Source organism: Microplitis demolitor, chromosome 4, assembly GCF_026212275.2.
Source record: "Microplitis demolitor isolate Queensland-Clemson2020A chromosome 4, iyMicDemo2.1a, whole genome shotgun sequence".
NCBI lineage: Eukaryota > Metazoa > Arthropoda > Insecta > Hymenoptera > Braconidae > Microplitis > Microplitis demolitor.
Genome location: NC_068548.1, coordinates 17,426,971 through 17,446,875, shown reverse-complemented (window position 1 = coordinate 17,446,875; position 19,905 = coordinate 17,426,971). Strand labels below are relative to the sequence as shown.

At 27.5% G+C, this 19,905-nt stretch overlaps 1 protein-coding gene across 1 annotated transcript; it reads left to right on the top strand.

Annotated features, from left to right (window-relative positions):
* Nucleotides 1–9,604: 9,604 nt before the first annotated feature.
* Nucleotides 9,605–19,650, top strand: LOC103574222 (protein quiver). Its single transcript, XM_053738288.1, is given in 8 exon segments — nucleotides 9,605–9,633; nucleotides 10,031–10,208; nucleotides 10,348–10,652; nucleotides 14,635–14,747; nucleotides 15,215–15,262; nucleotides 18,128–18,274; nucleotides 19,301–19,505; nucleotides 19,507–19,650. Coding segments are annotated over 5 exon segments (501 nt in total). The 5' UTR covers nucleotides 9,605–9,633; nucleotides 10,031–10,208; nucleotides 10,348–10,652; nucleotides 14,635–14,722; the 3' UTR covers nucleotides 19,583–19,650.
* The last annotated feature ends 255 nt before the right edge of the window (nucleotides 19,651–19,905 follow it).

Sequence of the window (19,905 nt, the reverse complement as noted above, 5' to 3'; positions counted from 1 at the left end):
GTAGTCAATTTTGAACTTTATCTGGGCGAATTTTGAGTCAAATAAGAAGGTTCTTAAAAGGTAATTCTGAAAACGTGATACTACATTTTTTCGTTCTAACATAGAGATTTTTTAACTTTTTCTGATCTAGAGAAAAATGTAGTAAAAATACGTTTTGAGAATTATTTTTAAAAAATATTCTCATCTGGCTTTGAATTAATTCATTCATGTAAAGTTATATAGATCCACCAACCATATGTTTTAATATTAAAATCCTAAAATTTCGAAAAAAGTTAAATTTGAAGTTCGGTGTCGAATTTAGACGTTCTACATGCCGCATTTTTTATAATTTTTTCGGAACGAATTTTTATTACCTTGGTTAAATATGATAATATTGTTCAAATTATTTAATACAATCCAATTCATCAAATAACTTCACACCTTTATCTATAGACTAGTCCTATTTTTATTATATTTTAATTCGTTAACTGAATCAATGCCGTCTTTTTTGTGTTCATCAGTTACATTACTAACAGTATTCTGTAGTTTATTTAATAACTTTTTCTTTGTTTTGTTGTCATTAATAACATGATCATCTAATCTGCGCCAATTGTTAGGATTATTAAGATCATGTGGATCATATGAATCTTGATATTCTCCGTTTGGAATTTTAGAATGATCATTGTTTTTTGATGTTATTTTTGACTCTATAAAAATCAAATAACGTTTAATTATATGTTATTTAATTTTATAACTGATTTAAAAACATGAAATAACTTACGTAGTTCATTAAATTCAAGTTTAAGTTTATTTAATACTTCAGACATTATTTTTATTAAATGATACGTTTCAACAAATCTATGTCTCATCTCCATATGCATTATGATTGTTGTATTTTTATTATCATAATTAAGACGGAAATTCGAAGTATTTACATCAGAAAGAAAGCGTTTTATTTCATCAACTCTATCATCAACATATTTTAATATTGATTGCTTACTAAGAGCCACTTCCTCTAATATTGATAGTTTTAAATGTTCTATTTTTCCGTCAAGTTTATCAATTTTCTCACTCATTTTTACCAATAATATTTGTATCATTTCTGTTTGATTTTTTGGTGGTGGAGGAGTTGAACTCGAATGATTTGGAAGATTAGTGTTGGGAGGCCATCCTCCAACATTTCCGCCAACATCAATGTCGATATGAATACTTTGTGTTGTCCAATGATGAGTTGTTTCTACAGAAGGGTGACGTGCTCTTGTTGGTAGAGTTGTTGGAGGAATTGTATTGGTTATTGGTGGAGCTGGCGTAACAAGATCACTTCCATCACAAGGACATGCACAAAGACAACTACATTCCGAAGGCATTTTATGTATTCCATGTGATAAGTAGTACAAATTCATCCATGTTTTCAATTCTCTCGAGTATTGTTGAGGGAATAACGTTATAGAAAATGTTGGACATGTACAAGGGCATGAGCACATACAAACACACATGTCTTTAAATGGGCCTTCAAATCCAAGTGGTATTAAAGGTTGCAGTAGCATTGGTCGATGACTCGTTCCCGTATTTAAGGGATAACAAGTTGTAGCTATTTGTTCACCCGGAAGTATTGTAGTATATGGTGGAGCCTGTGTATATGGTGGAATTTGTGTATGTGGTGGAGTCTGTGTATATGGTGGAATTCGTGTATATGGTGGAGCTTCTGTATATGATGGAGCTTGTGTATACGGTGGAGCCTGTGTATATGGTGGAGCCTGTATATATGGTGGAACTTGTGTGTATGATGGATCCTGTGTGTATGGTGGAGCTTGCGTATATGGTGGAGCCTGTGTATACGGTGGAGCCTGTATATATGGTGGAACTTGTGTGTATGATGGATCCTGTGTATATGGTGGAGCTTGTGTATATGGTGGAGCTTGTGTATATGGTGGAGCTTGTGTATATGGTGGAGCTTGTGTATATGGTGGAGCTTGTGTATATGGTGGAGCTTGTGTATATGGTGGATCCTGTGTATAGGGAGGTTCTGTTGGCCCATAACTTGGTGGGCCATAAGTTGGTGTAATAGTTTCTGATGTTTCTCCAGGATACTGTCCAGTTAATGTTGTACTAAATCCAGGTGGTGGTGATGGTCCCATTGGACCTGTAATTCCATATGAAGATGAAGTAAATGAAGTTGTTAATGATGGTGAAGGCATAAATTCGGGTGAAGATATGATTCCAGAAATGTTAATATTAGTTGATATATTACTAACCATTGCAAAGGGTAAATTTGAAAATATTAAAAAACTACCCATACCGCCGATAATTCCGACAGGACGATTAATTTGATTTTCAATTTTTGAAATATTTGATATTAAATTTGAAATATCTAATTGTAGATTGGGAGAATATGGATTAAATGATAATAATTTATTTTGATTAGAGGACATTAGGTCAGTTTTGGCTTTATAATGATCGGAGGAAAACCTTGGAGTGAAAAATTTACCAGAAGGAGATGAACAACTACATTCTTTAAGTTTATCCGCTATTCTCTGTACTTCCAACACTTGATCTCCAACGTTAAGAATATAGCCAACTATGTCAGTACGAAGTTTTGATATTTCTGTATTGTAAGACGTTAATGAAGCGTCAATTTTTTGTTCCAATCTTCCAACTCCTGAATTAATCATATGTCCTTGTTGAAGTGTTATTTGTTTCAGTTGCTCGTGACTAACAGACAAATCATTTATTCGACTAATTGTTACATTTAGTTGACTCAATACACCAGGCCACAATGATTCAGCCAAGTCAAATCGTTGAGTAACATCACTAACATTTAATTTTAAAATATTGTATTTATTTTTCATTCCCTTATGATTTTTTCTCATATCTGAATAAAGTTGAGTAATATTTGCAGTCATTTCGGTTAACGATCTTCTTATACTTTCAAGTTCATCGATATTGTTCATTAAATGAGATATATTAGCAATTATTATATTCGATTGATGACTCAAAATAGTCATTTGTTTTTTTATATAATAAACATCTGTTTTCACGTTAAAAAAAATTCGTTGAACAATCTCGTCTTCTGCTCTTCTTCCACTATTAAATTCTATAAATAATCGCATATTAACTTTAATCAATAATATTTATCACCTTTTTTTAATAGTTATTATTTTATTACATATTGAAAAAAAAAAATTAGTGAATGTGCGAAAGTAAGACTACACCTATTTAAAAAAAAACAAAAAAATCTGGAAAAGTGTTAACGATATTCTAAGTTTTCAAGCTCGAGGAAGTTTTGTCTTATATTGAAGTTAAAAAAATTTATCACATCATATTTAATTCACAAGTATAGAAGTATTAAATTTTTTCTTAAGATTATTGGTGATAAAATAAATGAATTCGAACGTTTATTTATATGGAGAATTAAATTAATTTTTATTTATCCAACCATTAGATTTTGAAATATTCCAAAAGGAAAAAATGATACACTGTAAAAAAATCGAATGTAAGTCCATGCTATCCTGGTGTAAGAGTTATCGGTGTTAAATTTAGCCTTGAAGACGATGTTAAAATTTTTCCCGGTGTTAAAAAAAAATGTCTTTATTTTTCAAATATCAGAAATCGAATTGTATTTGGAATACAAAAAAAAGTGTTTATTTTTTCAAAACTTAATGACACAACAGATTTTCAATTTATAGAGCAATCTAAAGGATATTTATTATCAATGACATATTAGTGTTATTGTACAAAATATATGGGAAACAGATTTTTATGATCTCTTTGCAAACTAAATCAGCGAGAACATTAAAATAAAATTATTAATGATTAATTATCATTATTAAACTATAGCTATTACTTATATCTTAATAATATATTATATGTCTTGTAAAATTGGTATTATACCCGAGAGTGAGTTTGGCGGCACCAGCGAAGTGAGTATTGTGAACTTACGAGAAAATAATACTCGATGTCATTATATGTTTATAATAGTTTATGTAATTTATGTCCGAAAAATACAAAACTTACTGGCTAAAGCCAGCCTCATAATATTTTATATTAAAATAAAATCCTTTCTGATTGGTCAACTGTGTGATTTAATATATATTAAATCACACATTTTTATATTAAGCCACTGAATTCGAGTGCAATGGGCGGAGTATACCCCTACTCAATAATTCAAGCCAATAAGTAATCTATCACCTTTCACTCTAATTACGTCACTTTGAATTTAGCTACCTTATTAACTCGACCCAAAATCTCTAGACTGTATACAAGGGAAGGGGGAAAAAATGGGCCCCCAAAATTTTTGGTCAGTTTAAATGATTTTTGAACAAGGAACCCTTGAAAAGTGTTTGGGATTGTGGTTTAATTTTAACACGTCTAAATTTTCTGAATTTAAATTTGAAAATTATTTTTTTTTTTTTAAAGCTTAAAAATAATCTGGAAGTTGAACCGAGATCATGTCAACGGCGCGCCGAGTGCTCTTTCAGTTGAGCTATCCGAGCTTATGTCATAGTCCGTTCAATGTATCAGTACACAAAACATTAAAATAATTAAGCGCGAAAAGTCTAGATATTAGAGAAATTTATTAATTAGCATTTTTACCATACCTACACTGAAGGTTTAAATTTTTGCCCTGTTTAGAGGAATTAAAGTCGATCTCTTTTTTTTTATGCGAAAACAAATGATAAAAATTAGCACATGCGCCATGCTTCTTACAAACAGAACGAAAAATTTAAACTTTCAGGTGCAGATCTGATGAAAAATCGCATACACACCACGAAGGAGAGTAGGAAATCCCAATCTGAGCATCACACCCTTGCCTTCGACTTGAGCAAGTAATTATACACTCAGTTTAGAATGCCCTACTTTCCTCCCTTGATGTGTAACATACTATTAACCCTTCGTTCATCGCGATATGAGCGCAGCGCCGCAACTTTTATCGAAAGATTATTTAAAAAAAAAAAATTAAATTTTCTAATCTTTTGAAATTTTAAGAGTTCTTCTATTATACTTTTTAGTATCGAATGATTAAATGATAATTATTTTTCCGATATTTTAAATATTTAAAAAATAATTTTTTTGGTTGGAAAACCTGAGAAACGCGGCGATGTGCCGCTGACGCGAGTAAACTTGGACGTTGAATTTGTTCGGATTTTCTGCGCAGTGTTGCCAGTTACCACCAGTGGCTTATTTCCGGCTCATTTAATTCATCTCTTTCATTTATATTTTTATTCAATACAAAATTTTTATTTTAATAAAAAAATTCTAAAAATAATTACAATTGTCTACTCGTATAAGTTTGTGTGATTTGAATTTTAAAAAATCATAATTATGATACTTGGCAATACCGCAATATTAAATACATTGCGGCTGAACGCCGCAGAGGGACGGAGGGTTAAGATAAAATAAAATAATAGTTGAATTTTAGTAGATTTTTGAGAGGGCCCATTTTGCTCCAAATTTCAATTTCTTATTTTTGGAGCATATTGATTACGAATACATGGCAAAAGACTCGAAAATGTAAAAGCGGTAAAAAAAATTATATATAAAAACTTTTTTTTGAGGGCCCATTTTGCCTCAAATTTAAAGATTTTTAACTTTCAACAGACACGAAATATTAAGACCAAAAACCTATCCTTATTTTATAGATAATTAAATTTTTTTTTATCTCAATTTACGATAAAATCGTCGTTTTAACAAAATATTATTATTATTATTATTATTATTATTATTATTATTATTATTATTATTATTATTTCTTTTCTGTTTAGTAGATTTTGAAATAATTATGCTCACACCTTAATACTCCGATCACACTTAATTTACTTCACAAGTACACCGATTGGATAACACCGCTAAGTCGCAACGCTACACCGGTGTGAGTTTATTTTAACACAGTTTTTTTGTACAGTGTAATATTTTCAATATTTTGTTTACGATTTTTTCTATACTTATATACTGATTGTAATAATTTTTTTTCGGTGATTAAAAAGTAGTTTGAAGACGAGCCATAAAACGGATTCCAAAATATTCATAAAGAACTAGATATTTTAACATCAGACTGAATGTAATGTCATGTTCAGTTATGATAAAACCGCTGCTATATTATAGTAAGTTTTGAAATAAGACATTTAAAAAGTAACGTTAATGAAAGTCTAATCCACGATAACGATGTTAACATCGTAAATTTTGGTAGGATTTTCTTTCCTTGTATGTTCCTTCAGTTATTTTATTCCGGTTATTTTTCCCATAGCTAAGAAATTTAAAACCAAACCCATTTTAAAAATTTGAATTGTGAAAAAAAAAAAAAATGAAAAATTAGCCAAAGCACTTATGATCTTTTTCCAGTTTTTAAATTTGCATTACTTGTCTTAAAATTAATCCATAGAAACAAAATCAAACCCTTAAGCCTCACACAAATTGTAGACATATTAAAATAGGTGAAGTCCTATTTCTGCATCGTATTCACAAATTTCACTGACGAATTTATTTTTTAAAATTACCAAATCTACTGTCGTTGTAATAACCATCATCTTCAAATAGATCGTAATAATTTGTTCCATTTCCTGTTGAATTTAATGAACTTAAAAACCAAAGACACAGTAAAATACTCCATTTCATTATTATTTATTTAATTGTTTTGGAATATTATTGAATTTTATTCTTCATTGATTACTACAGAATTAAAATAAAAAGAAAAAAAAAAACAATTTTTTATTTAAAGTAATAATATTTAAAATTAAACAGCGATCAATTGCATAGTTAAATATATTTATGACCTGGTTTATGAATAATTAAATGTTTTACCATCGAAGTAAGAAAAATACTAAAAAAAAAAAATATCAATGTGTATCATGATATCGTTATTGAAGCTTTACAACAGTACCTATTGTTACTTGGACGTGTGAATAATTTGTTGAATTATTGCATCAAAAATATTACTATTGAAACATAATTCTTTTAGACATATTAATTTTTTAATGTTAATTTCATTTTTATATTTTTATTTGCATAATCAATAATTTGTGGTTATTTTTTTCTTTACAACTCACTTGTACTATTGATTATGTTACGGTTAATTAATAGTTAATCTTAGCTGACAATATTATTAATATGGATTTAATTAGAGTAATTATTAAATTTTTACAGACAAGACTTACATAGAGGCTGTGTAGAACGACGAGACGTTCCAAGTGCTAACAAAATCGGTAAACACAGATCCGGAGTCATATCCTATTAATTTATTATTTTAAATGTAAATAATAATAAATAATAATTATAATTAAAATAATAAATAATTTACACTATTATTATTTATTCATATGATGGAAACTTAGCCGAATTACTAATGTTAAATTTTTACACACAGTAGCTTTCAGCGACAAGGTATCACGATAACAAAAGATTTATTTCTAACGATACAATAACTTTCGTCGATACTTTTTAATCATGTTGTTATGAAATTTCAATTACTATGTGTAATTTATTGTATGAATAAAATATTGAATTAGGGCTATTTATTTTGAATGATAATTGCTGAATAAATGACGCGATAAATGGAAGAAAAAAAAATATGAAATGTACAAATAGTAAGTAATAAATAAAACAAAAAATTAGTATTTTATTATCACACGAAACTCGTCAATAAATAATTTTTATTGTTTTTTTTTAATATCATTTTTTTTTATTGATCATTATAAGTTTTAATAAAAGTTATTTGTTTTATAATAAATAATTGATCGAATTGAACGATAAAAAATCATGCGGACAATCAAGTTTGTCTTAATTGTCTACGTCTTAATTAAGAAAAAATAAAATAATATTTTTGATTGTATTTTAAATCAATTTTTTAACGATCATCATAAAATCATGTTTATTACATCGTTTTATCGAGGTTCGGTGATTGATGGTCTATAAATAAATCTAAACAATAATTTACAGCTCTCAATCAATTTAAATAATAGATAACAATTTTATTAGTTACACTAGAAATTTCACATTTATTTATATTTTTAGATAACATTTTTAATTTTTTACTTTGAAAATTTTAAATTCAAAAAAAAAAAAAAAAGAAAAGAACGTATTTAGTTTTAGTGATTTTCGGAATAATGTCTTCAGAAAATGCCAGCTTTCAAAGCCTGAAAAGTTGTTTTGGATCATTTTTGTCAGTGTGAAATAGTATATTGCGTGATAAGGGATGGAATGGGAGGATTTCAGATGAGGGTAAAGTTGATTACTCGAGCCAAAGGTGAGGGCTGATATTACTCGGAATATGCAATTATATTTTTTCCGTGTTACGAACATTATTTTTCACATTGCCTGCATTGATACTGGAAGTTTTAATGTCTAGAGCCAATCAAAACAGACTAATTTCTAATCGATAAAATTTGGACGAAATTACGCTTGAATTAGGATCTGGAACCTCACACAACAGTGATCCCAGGTCCTAATTACACACTCAAATCACTGCCGTTGAGCAGGAGTATATGTGCTCTTTGTGGGAAATTAATCAATTTTTGGAGGGATATACCTCCGTGTTGCGAATTATATGACATAGTCTATAATGCTTATTATTAATAAATGAACGATGAATAAATAATTTTGATAAAATAAAATAATTTATAAAATTTATTTACCAGTTATTTTCTGAATAAATTTTGTATATTAATATAAATATATCTTTTAATATTAGAGGTTATAAATGGAAAAATTTTCAGCTGCCGTTAAAAAAAAATCATCTTTGCGCGCCAAATGGAGTACCCCCTAAAAAGATAAAAAGTAATTTATATGAAGAAATATTACATTTTATATACTTTTTGGATACAAAGGAAAAAAAAAAATTTTTTTAATAGTTTTTATCATGAAAAAAGTCATTAATATTTTTCGATTGACACTCGATTTTTGAAAAAGTTTAACAAAAAAAAGTCAAAAACAATGTGTCATTATATTTATACAAAAGCGACTTTGGAATCTTCGAAAAACTTCTTAAAGAAAGTTTTTGTTATAAAATTTTGGGGGTATTACCCGCCCGGCCCCTGTATATATATTTAAAAAACTAACGAATTTTAATAAGAACCTTAATTTGTTTGACATTTATTAGTTTACTGTCACAAAGTATTGAAAAAATCAAATTTGTTGAAAGTACAAATTATAATTTTTTTCATTTTTTCTAAAAAAAAACTCATTGACTATTGACCTGAGGATAGATTTTGAAATTTAATCAGATCTAATTTATAAGAAATTTTAATATATTAGCAAAAATAAAAATTGAAAAATCGGTAAATCCGTTCGTAAAATATTGTATGACGAAAATTATACTTTTTATGTGATAAAAAAAAATAATTTTTGCACTCAAAGAAAAGATGAAGTTACTTAATTTTTTTTTTAGATGATATTAATTATATAAAATTCTAATAGTTGATTTAAAAAAAATAACGCTTGCGCCATATAATATTTTTATTAAACTACTGCAGTAGACTTTATAATATTGATCTTTGCAAACTGATGACAATTATAACTTTACAATGCGCAATCGCGCAAAGCTCCTCTACAAGCTTTGCGAAGATCTGCACTAGCGCCACTCTTGTATTTTTTATATAGTACTATTATGCGCAAAGTTAGTGCAGAAAGTGGACTCGGCTTAAAGCTGTCACTGTATTTTGCGTGGGTGTTAAAAATTAAAGAATGTTTATAAATTTGTAAATATTTATTTAATTCATTTTTATAATATAAATTTTTTTATTATTACAGCTTGTAAAAATTAATACATGCATTAAATTATTTATGTATTTTTAATTAAGTTGTTTTTATTTATCATTTATTTAATAATACATGTATTTTTATTTGTAAACATAAACATTAAAAACCTTATTTTAATTAAATTATTTTCGAATATTTTTTATTTTTTTCTGCATTAATTAATTCATTATTATTATTTTTTTTCTTTAATTAAATTTATTCATTAATTTATAATTTGAATAATCTAAATAATATAAAAATATGAATGTTACGTAAAATATTCATATTTTAATTTATTTTTATTTTTTTATGTGAAATTCAGATTTAATATTTTATGCGTCGATGGAAATAACAATTGAATAGAAATGTTATGACTACTACAATTGGACTTATCACTCTCGCGTGCTAATTCTTAACAATGAATACAATGCTATGACATAATCTCAGTAGTTGAAAGACAGGATAAAAAAAATGTCTTAATAAATTATATAAATAGGGTGGTGTGTTTATTATATATTTCATTTATTATTAAGTAACATTTTTTTGTTTTATTATAATTTTTTAAATAATTGAGTCATAACAATAATATATATTGATTTTAAACATGAAATTACAAGTTCGTACTTAATTTTATTACAGATGTGTAACTAAATATTAAAAAGAAAATAAATAATAAATAAATTATCAAATGACAATATTTAACACACTTAATGCTCCTGTTGCTGCATCGAAAAATGATTATGAAAGAGCGTCCTATTCAAATCGTATACTTACTTCTAAATATAATTATTTCATTTGATTTCTTCTCATAAAAGATAACGAAAGGACAATTGAAAAAATCTGTAACCTTGTGGGCACGTGCAGTATATAAATCTGTTATGATATAAATAACCATGACCTTTACTTTAATATAACTTCATCTGGGATTAAAACCATTTGACAAGGTATTTAGTCTGAATCCTATTTACACATAGTTTAATGTTCTTAAAATAATATTTTATTTTATTAAAATTTTTTTTTCATGAAAATACACTGTAAGAATTTTGTGGAGTGAACGTCGATTAAATCCGGAGTGAATGCGGAGCGGATGACTGTTTATTTATTTAATCCTCTTTGAGTGAAATTAACTCCGAAAGGGAGTTTATTTTAGCATTGAAACTCCGGTTCAGAGTGAAATAAATTTCTAAAGGAAGTTTAGTTCAGATCACTCAGAAATCACTCCGCTAAACAAACCAACTCCATATTTACTTTGAATGCGGAGTGATTTTTTCTAAAATTTCAAAATTTTAAGTGAATTCGGATTTAAATAAAATCCGTATCCACTCCGAATTCACTTCGAATTTTTTACAGTGTAGAGTATTCCATTATGTTTGTTTTACTTTTTTTTTTTATTTCATAAAAATTTTTTTCTTTAATTTTTCAAGATAAAAGCCTTAATTATTAACACTATTAGAAATATGTTAAAAGTTATAATATTTTTTTTTACACATTATTTTATTTGATGCTTCTTGTTTTAAAAAAAAGTATTCGCGGGCAAAATATCTACGATATAAAAATTTGCAATAACCGTTTTTACTGATAATGGAATCGCCCATTATCTATACATTGTTTGATTTTTCGAACACTATTTGTTTAACTTTTTGTTAATTTACTATAGTTTATATTTTATAAGCAAATAATTTCGTCAAACTTATAATGTAAAGTTTCGATTTTTAAGAGGAAAATTCGACTTTATAAATTTGTGAAAATGATTTTTTATAAAATAATAATTTTAATAACTGAAAAAATACTAAAATTGGTGTTTGAAAAATCAAGTGTTGATAATGATATAAAATTTAGTAATAAGTTTGAGCAGTTGTACCAATTATTGACACGCCACTTATGTCTCCATGGAATTTATAATTATCTCAATGTTTTCAGAGACGTCAGGAACTTGTTTTTGCCGTTGAATCTTTATAATATTATAAGCTAAATATGTATTTCTTGACGCTCTAAAAATTCTATAAAAGTATTTATCACTTTTGAATATTCTAAGGAAACTTTAGCAAATAATTTAATTAAATAAAGTGCCATTAATTGGGTTTTTTTTTACACTGTAGAATTATTATTTTTTGAAATGCTATGCTGCTATAGTTAAGCCGGACTATGTTGATCACTTAACGAAAATTAATATAAGCATATTTCGAAAGTTACTATGGCTATAGTAAAATTTACCATGGTCGTAGTAATTTGTTATATAGACATAGTTAATTTTTTGTATTTATTTATTTATTTGTTAGATCATGAAGCAATTGCTCTCTATGATAACATATCAAGAAAATAATACATAATACAGTTATTAAGTATATCTTCACAATATTTGAACATAAAAATTTTACTATGAACATAGTAATTTTCGATACTCATTTTGATATGAGACATATATTCAATTTTGCCCGTATATATCCCGGATATATACTTTTTGCGTACGGGGTGTAAAAAAAATTTGCTGAAAAAAAGTTCATAATAGTGAACTTCTTGATTTGAGACAATTCAAAACTTTAAGTTGATCATTTATAGAACTTTAAAAAAATTTAAGAGTAAAAGAATTTTAAACATTCAGACCTTGTTATTAAAAAATTCCAATAAACGCCAAAATCAAATTAATTTCACTTAATCTAATTATTTTTTCTAAATCAAAGCTCTTATCGCAATAAGTATGCTGAGATTCAATGTACTGTTCTATCATCTAGCGTTTCTCAGAGTTATTGGAAGTTTCCATTCGGTTGCGAGAAAAATTTGGACACAGTTTTCATTTGCTGTACAAGTCCAACAAGGACAGCCCGTTTAACTCCTCGAGTGCGAAAGAGAGAGAAAAGTTCTTAAAAAATTCCAAAAAAAAAAAGATCAACTAAAAATTCAGAATTGTTTCAAATTTGGAAAATCACTATTATCGACCACACTGTAAAAAATCACCGGGGTAAGTCCAAGCGGTGTAGGTGTTAAAATCAGCGGTGTTAAATTTCAACACCGAAGTGGTGTGAAAATAACGCCGCCATCGGTGTAAATATTTTAGACCGGTGTTAAAATAACACCGCCACCGGTGTAGATATTCTTTACTAATGTTTAAATATTTTATTTTGTGAATATTTTTACTTACTCGATCACTATACTTGTTAATAAATGATATTTTTTATTAATTTTCATAAAGAACTGATGTTTTTTGTGTTTTATAATCTTTAAAATTGAAACTCCAAGCGGACACAGTTTACCCCGCTTTTACACCGGTTCTATTCCGTTTTTACACTGGTTACCTCGTTTTAACATTGGTATTTTTAACACCGGTGAATTACTCCTCCTACACCGGTGTAATTTCATTTTTACACGGGGTGGAGTTAAAATGAGTCCATTTTTAACACCGCTCTTTTTACAGTGCATTTTTGCAACGAATTTTTTTATACGGGACATGTATATTTCAATTTTTGTTAAGAAGTCAACATACACGGAAAGAAAATTCTACTAAAATTTACAATGTTAACATCGTAATCGTGAACTAAACTTTCATTCGCATCAATTTTTGAATGTCTTATTTCAAAATTTACTATAGTCTTTGTTAAAATTACGATGTTAAATAGTAAAGAATATAACCTATATCGTAATTTTAACAAAGACTATAGTAAATTTTGAAATGAGACATTTAAAAATTGACGCCAATGAAAGTCTAGTCCACGATTACGATGTTAACATCGTAAATTTTAGTGGAATTTTCTTTCCGTGTAGTTCGGTTTTAATATATGATACCATAGCATTTTTAAACAAGAATAATTTATCTGCGAAATACAGTATAACCTGTTTATAAGTTACTGTAAAAGGCTGTAGGAGAAAAATTTCTTGGAAATGGCTTTCCCCTACTACTATCTTTTACTCGGCGATTATTGCTCAGTTTTCTGCATATGTGTACGTCATGTTTGTATTTGTGCCCGCAGTCTTTTTATAAGTTATTTGACGTTTGTAGCTTGTCTACGTACATATTTGATGAATTTATAAAAAAAATATAGCAACAATCTTCTTCGCGACAACCGAAAATCTTCGTTAGTAGAACTGAAGTGGGAGTATCATTTCGAGACGAGCGAAAAAAAATGAGGGGAAGTAACTTATAGCCGAGTAACTTATAACCCGGTTACTGTATAACTGTATAAATTTTTAAATTGTAGACAAAATTAGTTTTCAACTAACTTACAAATTTTTATTAATCAGCTTTAACTAATTCAATAGTATGTGAATAATAGATATTAAATTGAACAATTGAATCTTTTAAGGAAAATAATTGTTTCATTGACTCATCAAACTTTTAATTTCATTTAATGAAAAAAATTTTAGACTCAGAAAATTAAGTAATTGGGTTTATTATGCTAAATTTTAATTCCAATCACCTAGAATGATTAATAATAATTAATTCTAGTTAACATACAGGATTGTACCAATTATCATAAATATAGTGAATATTACAATCTAGATGATTTATACAATCATCTAGATAATATTTACTACTATCTGTTTTTTTACCATAACTAGATAGTAACTCCTATTATTTAATTTTCTGAGTGTACTGACGAATGAGCTTCTTAAAAAAAAGTTGACTATTAATTTTTCATTGCAACTGATTAATTTCATTTGATTTTGATTGAATTTTCTTAAATTTTTAAATAAAATGTAATTAAACTCTATTTCTTTAAAATTATTATCAATAACGATAGTTTTCCCTTCAGTCTATAAATAAATTTTTTTTTTCATTAATTTTTAAAAATATCAAATAAAATGCAAACATTTAATTGTTGAATGATGAACATTGTAATCATAAATTTATAAAAAAATTTTATAAAATTTATCATAACATCATTATAAGATTATTTAAAAAATAAAGTCATGATAATCCCATTGTCCTAGGTAGAAATCACGTGGCAAAGGTTAAATAAATACATCATTTTACGCGCATGTTTTACTGCATTGAAACTGACTTAGACTGCTGACAGCAATGGAGCCCGACTATATGATAGCAGGTTTGTTATTAAATATACTATTATCAATTAAATTATAATAGTTAAAATAAAATTAAATCTCATATACATTATAGTTAATTAAATTTATACAAAATAATTATTAAATATCTTAGAAATGTAATAATGGTAAAAGCTAAATTCAAATCATGTAGTTCATAAGTATCTAATAATAATTAATAGAATATAAGATAAGCTTACAATCGGGGCATTCTACACAGGGGTAAGTTAGTAGAGGAAATAAAAATAAACGTCGAATAATTATAAAAAATTAATTTACAAAATTTCTTGTAGATATATTAGTTAATAGTTATTAGTTATGCAAATATAATTGTAGTTATAAACAATTGTAAATTTCTCATATTTTTTTTTTTTTTTTTTTTATTACAAATATTGAGATCTGAAAACAAAAAATATTGTTATTTTTATGTAACAAAACCCTTAAAACAAATATTAATATTTTTTTCCAGTGGCAATTTTACTAGCTGTTGCCAACGTCTGTCATGCAGAATGTCAAAGTGAGTGATTTAAATCATTTTAATAAGTGTCTTTCATCTTTATTACGTGAGGATTATTGTCAACAAGCTTTTTATTAATTAGACATTTTTTTAGCTGCACTAATTAGAATAGTATGTTGTTATAATTTATTAGTAGAATAGATGTAGTTCTTATAATAGATGTAGATTAAAATTGATAAAAAAATCAACTCTTTACCATATTTATTGAGAAAGAGCTAGCATATTAAAAAAATTTATATGTATTGTCGCCTGTAAAAATTTCTTATACGATTCATATATAGGAGAAAGGGGTGGGGGCAAAATGGGCCTCTAAAATTTTGAGTGCCTTGAATGATTTAGGAGCGAAATAGGTCCCCAAATGTTTAGGGGCCCGACCCCCTTTCGACCCTACTTTATATATCTTATTTTTATTCATATTAATTTCGTGTGCGGTTTTAAATGATAATAAATTATAGATTGGGAGAGAACTGAGCAAATTCCGAATATTTTAAATTTTGACTTTTTTCTTATTCTTAAAGAAAATAAGACATGTTCAATTACTATGAAAAATTTTTTTTATATCTTTTAGACAAAATAGGGTTAAATAAAAATACAAAAAATTATTGTTTTTATCATATTTTTAACATAATTTTCGAAGAGTATAGATTTTAAATTTCGATCGTAGAGCACACTCTAATGCTTTGCATTAAGAGTCGTGCAAAATTCATAATATTCTGTTCGTATATTAATAATGATTCTGTGTATAAAATGCGTTATTATTTAAAAAACTGTTTATAGTTCATGTAAGATTCAGAGTATACTGAGGCTACTTATTAATGGAAATATGGCTGGTCGATGTTTATATAAAGCCCGAGTATATTAACAAGAAGCTAAATTGTCAACTTAGAACTATTTTTATAAATATTGTGATGAATAATTACTGGTTAGTTTATTGCTTTTAATCTTCTTATCGAATTTAAAAAATAGGGTAAATGCACCAATTGTTGACCGGACCCCAATTAGTTTACCGATGTGTATAAAAATTAAATAATTAATATTTTACAAAGGTCTTTTGGTTTTAGATGTAATTTAAATATAAAATATAGTATTTAATCTTCACAATACAAAATTGCGCAGAGCATTACGCTTTGACAACCGCGATTAAATATATATTATGTGTTTGTTAACAACGAGTCTAACTATAAATTGGTCAAAAATAACTAGGGTACAATTAAAAAGAGAGTGCTTTTTAATATAAATTTAATGTCATTTATTGATTAAATATTAAATATTTTTGTGTTATTTATTATTGGTATTAACTCCGACATTTAAATTATTTATTAGTTTAAAGAGTAATTACTATTTAGGCTGATGGCAACTATTACCAACACATTATTAAGAATTACGATGGTGATAATAATTATAACTATTTAAGATAATAAAAGTTTTAATTTCTAATTATCATAAATAATTTTAGATTTTACCATATAGTTGGTAGATACGACAATTCAGATTCTATATTTAATAATTTAAATGATATTTTTTATTATCGAATTCAGCTTAAAAATTGTACCATTACTCGATGATTTTTACCATAAAAGTATCTCCGTGTATATTACGGCAAGGAGACAATTCTTTAAACAATGAAATTTTATCAATCGGAGTCATATAATGCTGGACTATGTTGACCATCTTACGGCAATTAAAATAAACATGTTTAAAAAATTACTACACGGAAAAAAATATTCGGTAGCAGTTACCGATTATTTTTCGGTAGCCGCTACCGAAGTAATTGGTAGCTGCTACCGATTTATTTTCGGTAACAGCTATTTACTACACGGTAACAGCCAATCGGTAGCTGGTACCGATTTCAATCGGTAGCCGTCACTGATTATTTCGGTGACTGCAACCGAATATTTCGGTTCTACTGACCAATAGTTCAGTGGACAAAAAAAACTATTTCTGAGGGATGTTACACAAGATGTGTGTATGAGTGTCGTATGCAAACACGCGTGTGTGTGCGTAACTGATACCAAAAAAATCGGTAACTACTAGCGAAATAATTGGTAGCTACTACCGATTATTTTTTTCCGTGTCTGACTATGGTAAAATTTACTATGATCATGTCACAATTCGGGTAAAAAAAAATAACTTTTATTTGACTTGTTTGGCATGAATTTATGTCAACGAACCCAAAACCAAGTCAAATTTAATTTTTATTGACTTAAATGGATGCGCTAAGTATGTTAACTTAGCCAAAAGAAATTCAAAACCAAAGCCTTTTTTGACTTGATTTTGGTTAAGTTGTCTTACTTACTATCCATTCACGTCAAAGAAGTCACATTGGACTCGTTTTAGGCTAGTTAACTTAAAGTTAAGTTAATGAATGTAAAATTAAGAATGAAGACAATTTTCACCTGTTGGATTTAAATTATTTTATTCGGTTTTTATTTCAAATTTATTAGAGTAGTCTATCAGATCAATTGGTCATGAACTTTATAACTCGATATAAATCAGATTTAATAAGGGAAAAGTTGACTGTCTGAGTTGTAGCGGAAATTGCTATCCTATTCATTTGATTTACGTTTCAAAACGATCGTCTTAATAATTTATGAACAGCTATACTGATATTATGACAAACATAATGTGTGGCTCTTCCTAGTATCGATTGCTGTAATTAATTATAAGGATATAAATCTCATATATCGATTTGGAAATTAGCATAAGATTAAATGTTAGCCATGATTTTTCTTGTTAAAGAGTTGATTTTTTAGTTTACAATTCTGTTTAAATATTTCAATATATATAAATACAATAGATACAATACTTAAAAAAAAAATATTAGATAATAATGACGTTATAAATCAAATATTTTTCAATTGATAGCACGCTCAGTTTACTGTTATGAATGTGATTCATGGACGGATCTCAGATGCAAGGATCCTTTCAATTATACTGCACTACCAAAAGATCAACCACCGCTCTTGACTTGCAATGGGTGTTGTGTTAAAATGGTCCGTAATGCCAAATCACGTAAGTTATTGAATTCATTATGTTCAAACTATTAATTTTTTTTTTCTTATATATTTAAGATGAATTCAACGCACAAAAAATATGATTTACCAGAAACAATAATCCAACACACAATTATATTTTTTTACAATAATAATAATTGCAATATCAAGTTAGACAAAATGAGGTATTCGAAAATGTTTGTAGAAAAATAGCTATTTTCGATATATATGACATATGACTAAAATGATGTTTTGCGGTTTGCTTGTATCGATAACGCAAGCCTTAGGTCATGCCGCATTGGCTACGAGAACGAATATTTACATACTTCGAGTGAAGTGTGTGCCAGAAAGATGCATAGAAAAAAAATATTTCTTGGCGCGAAAAATTTTTACTCGCTCAAAAAAAATTTTTACTTGTCCTCAGAAATTTTTTGCATTATAAATTGAAAATCCTAAGAAAATTTTAGTCTTCGGTTCATAATGCGAAATATTTCTTGCACCAAGAAATCCTTTTTTTTTGTGTGTAAGTACGAATTCTCATTGACAATGTAGCATAATCTAAGACGAGTTTTAACAATACAAGTATACCAGATTTCTCATTTTAAACATGTGTATCAAATAATGGTTTTTATGACCACAGTCTTTAAACTTCGATTGAGAGAGATTCAATCATTATTATAACAACCCGTGAAAAAATTGATGAGAGCTACGTAGATTTACGTTTATCTAATTTGTTACATTTTGGAGATCTACCCGGGTCGACGTAGACATACTTTTTTATGAATTATTAGATCTACATATATCTATGTAGATTTAATGTGACTTATCTAACAAGATATGCGTAGATCTACGTAGCTCTCTATAGATGCATGTATTAGATTTAGATAGATCCAATCATGTATAAAAATAAGTGTGTTTACGTGGACCTGGGTATAGATTTGCTTAGATCTACATAAATCTATTGGATTTCTGTACAACAAATGAGATCTGCGTAGATATAATCTACTTTTAGAAGATTTAATAATATACTAATGTTATTTTTCAGCATATGAAAGTGTTCGAAGAACGTGTACATCACAATTACAAATAAATTTATTCATGGTGGACCACGTGTGCATGATGGAAAGTACCGGCACTGGTCACATGTGCTTCTGTGAGGAAGATATGTGCAATAGGGTATCTCATTCCTCAAGCTCAAATAACATTCTCCTGATCCTATCTACTTCATTTCCAATCCTTAGTTCGCTCCTAAGGAGCTCAGGCTTGCTTAGTAGGTCGCTGTGATTATCACCACTGTATCTACATTATTTGTTCTTATATCCTGTAGAGGCCCTGAAAAATTTTAGAATACACTTCGATTGTTTCAACGTGAAACTATCGAACAGCATTCCAACATTTTTCAAACACTTTTAATCTATTTACTATATACTTTATCATAATTTCAACATAAATTTTAATTTTAAAGCTAAAAAAATTAATTTATATTTTTCAAAATTTACAACTCAATGATTAAAGTATTTTTAAGAAAGTATTAAAAATGGCTGTTTTAATAAATATTTAAAATTTTAATTCGTGTTTAACACAGGGATCGAAGCTTGACAATAGAAAATTTTTAAACATAAAATATTTTTATTTAGAATTCAATATCGT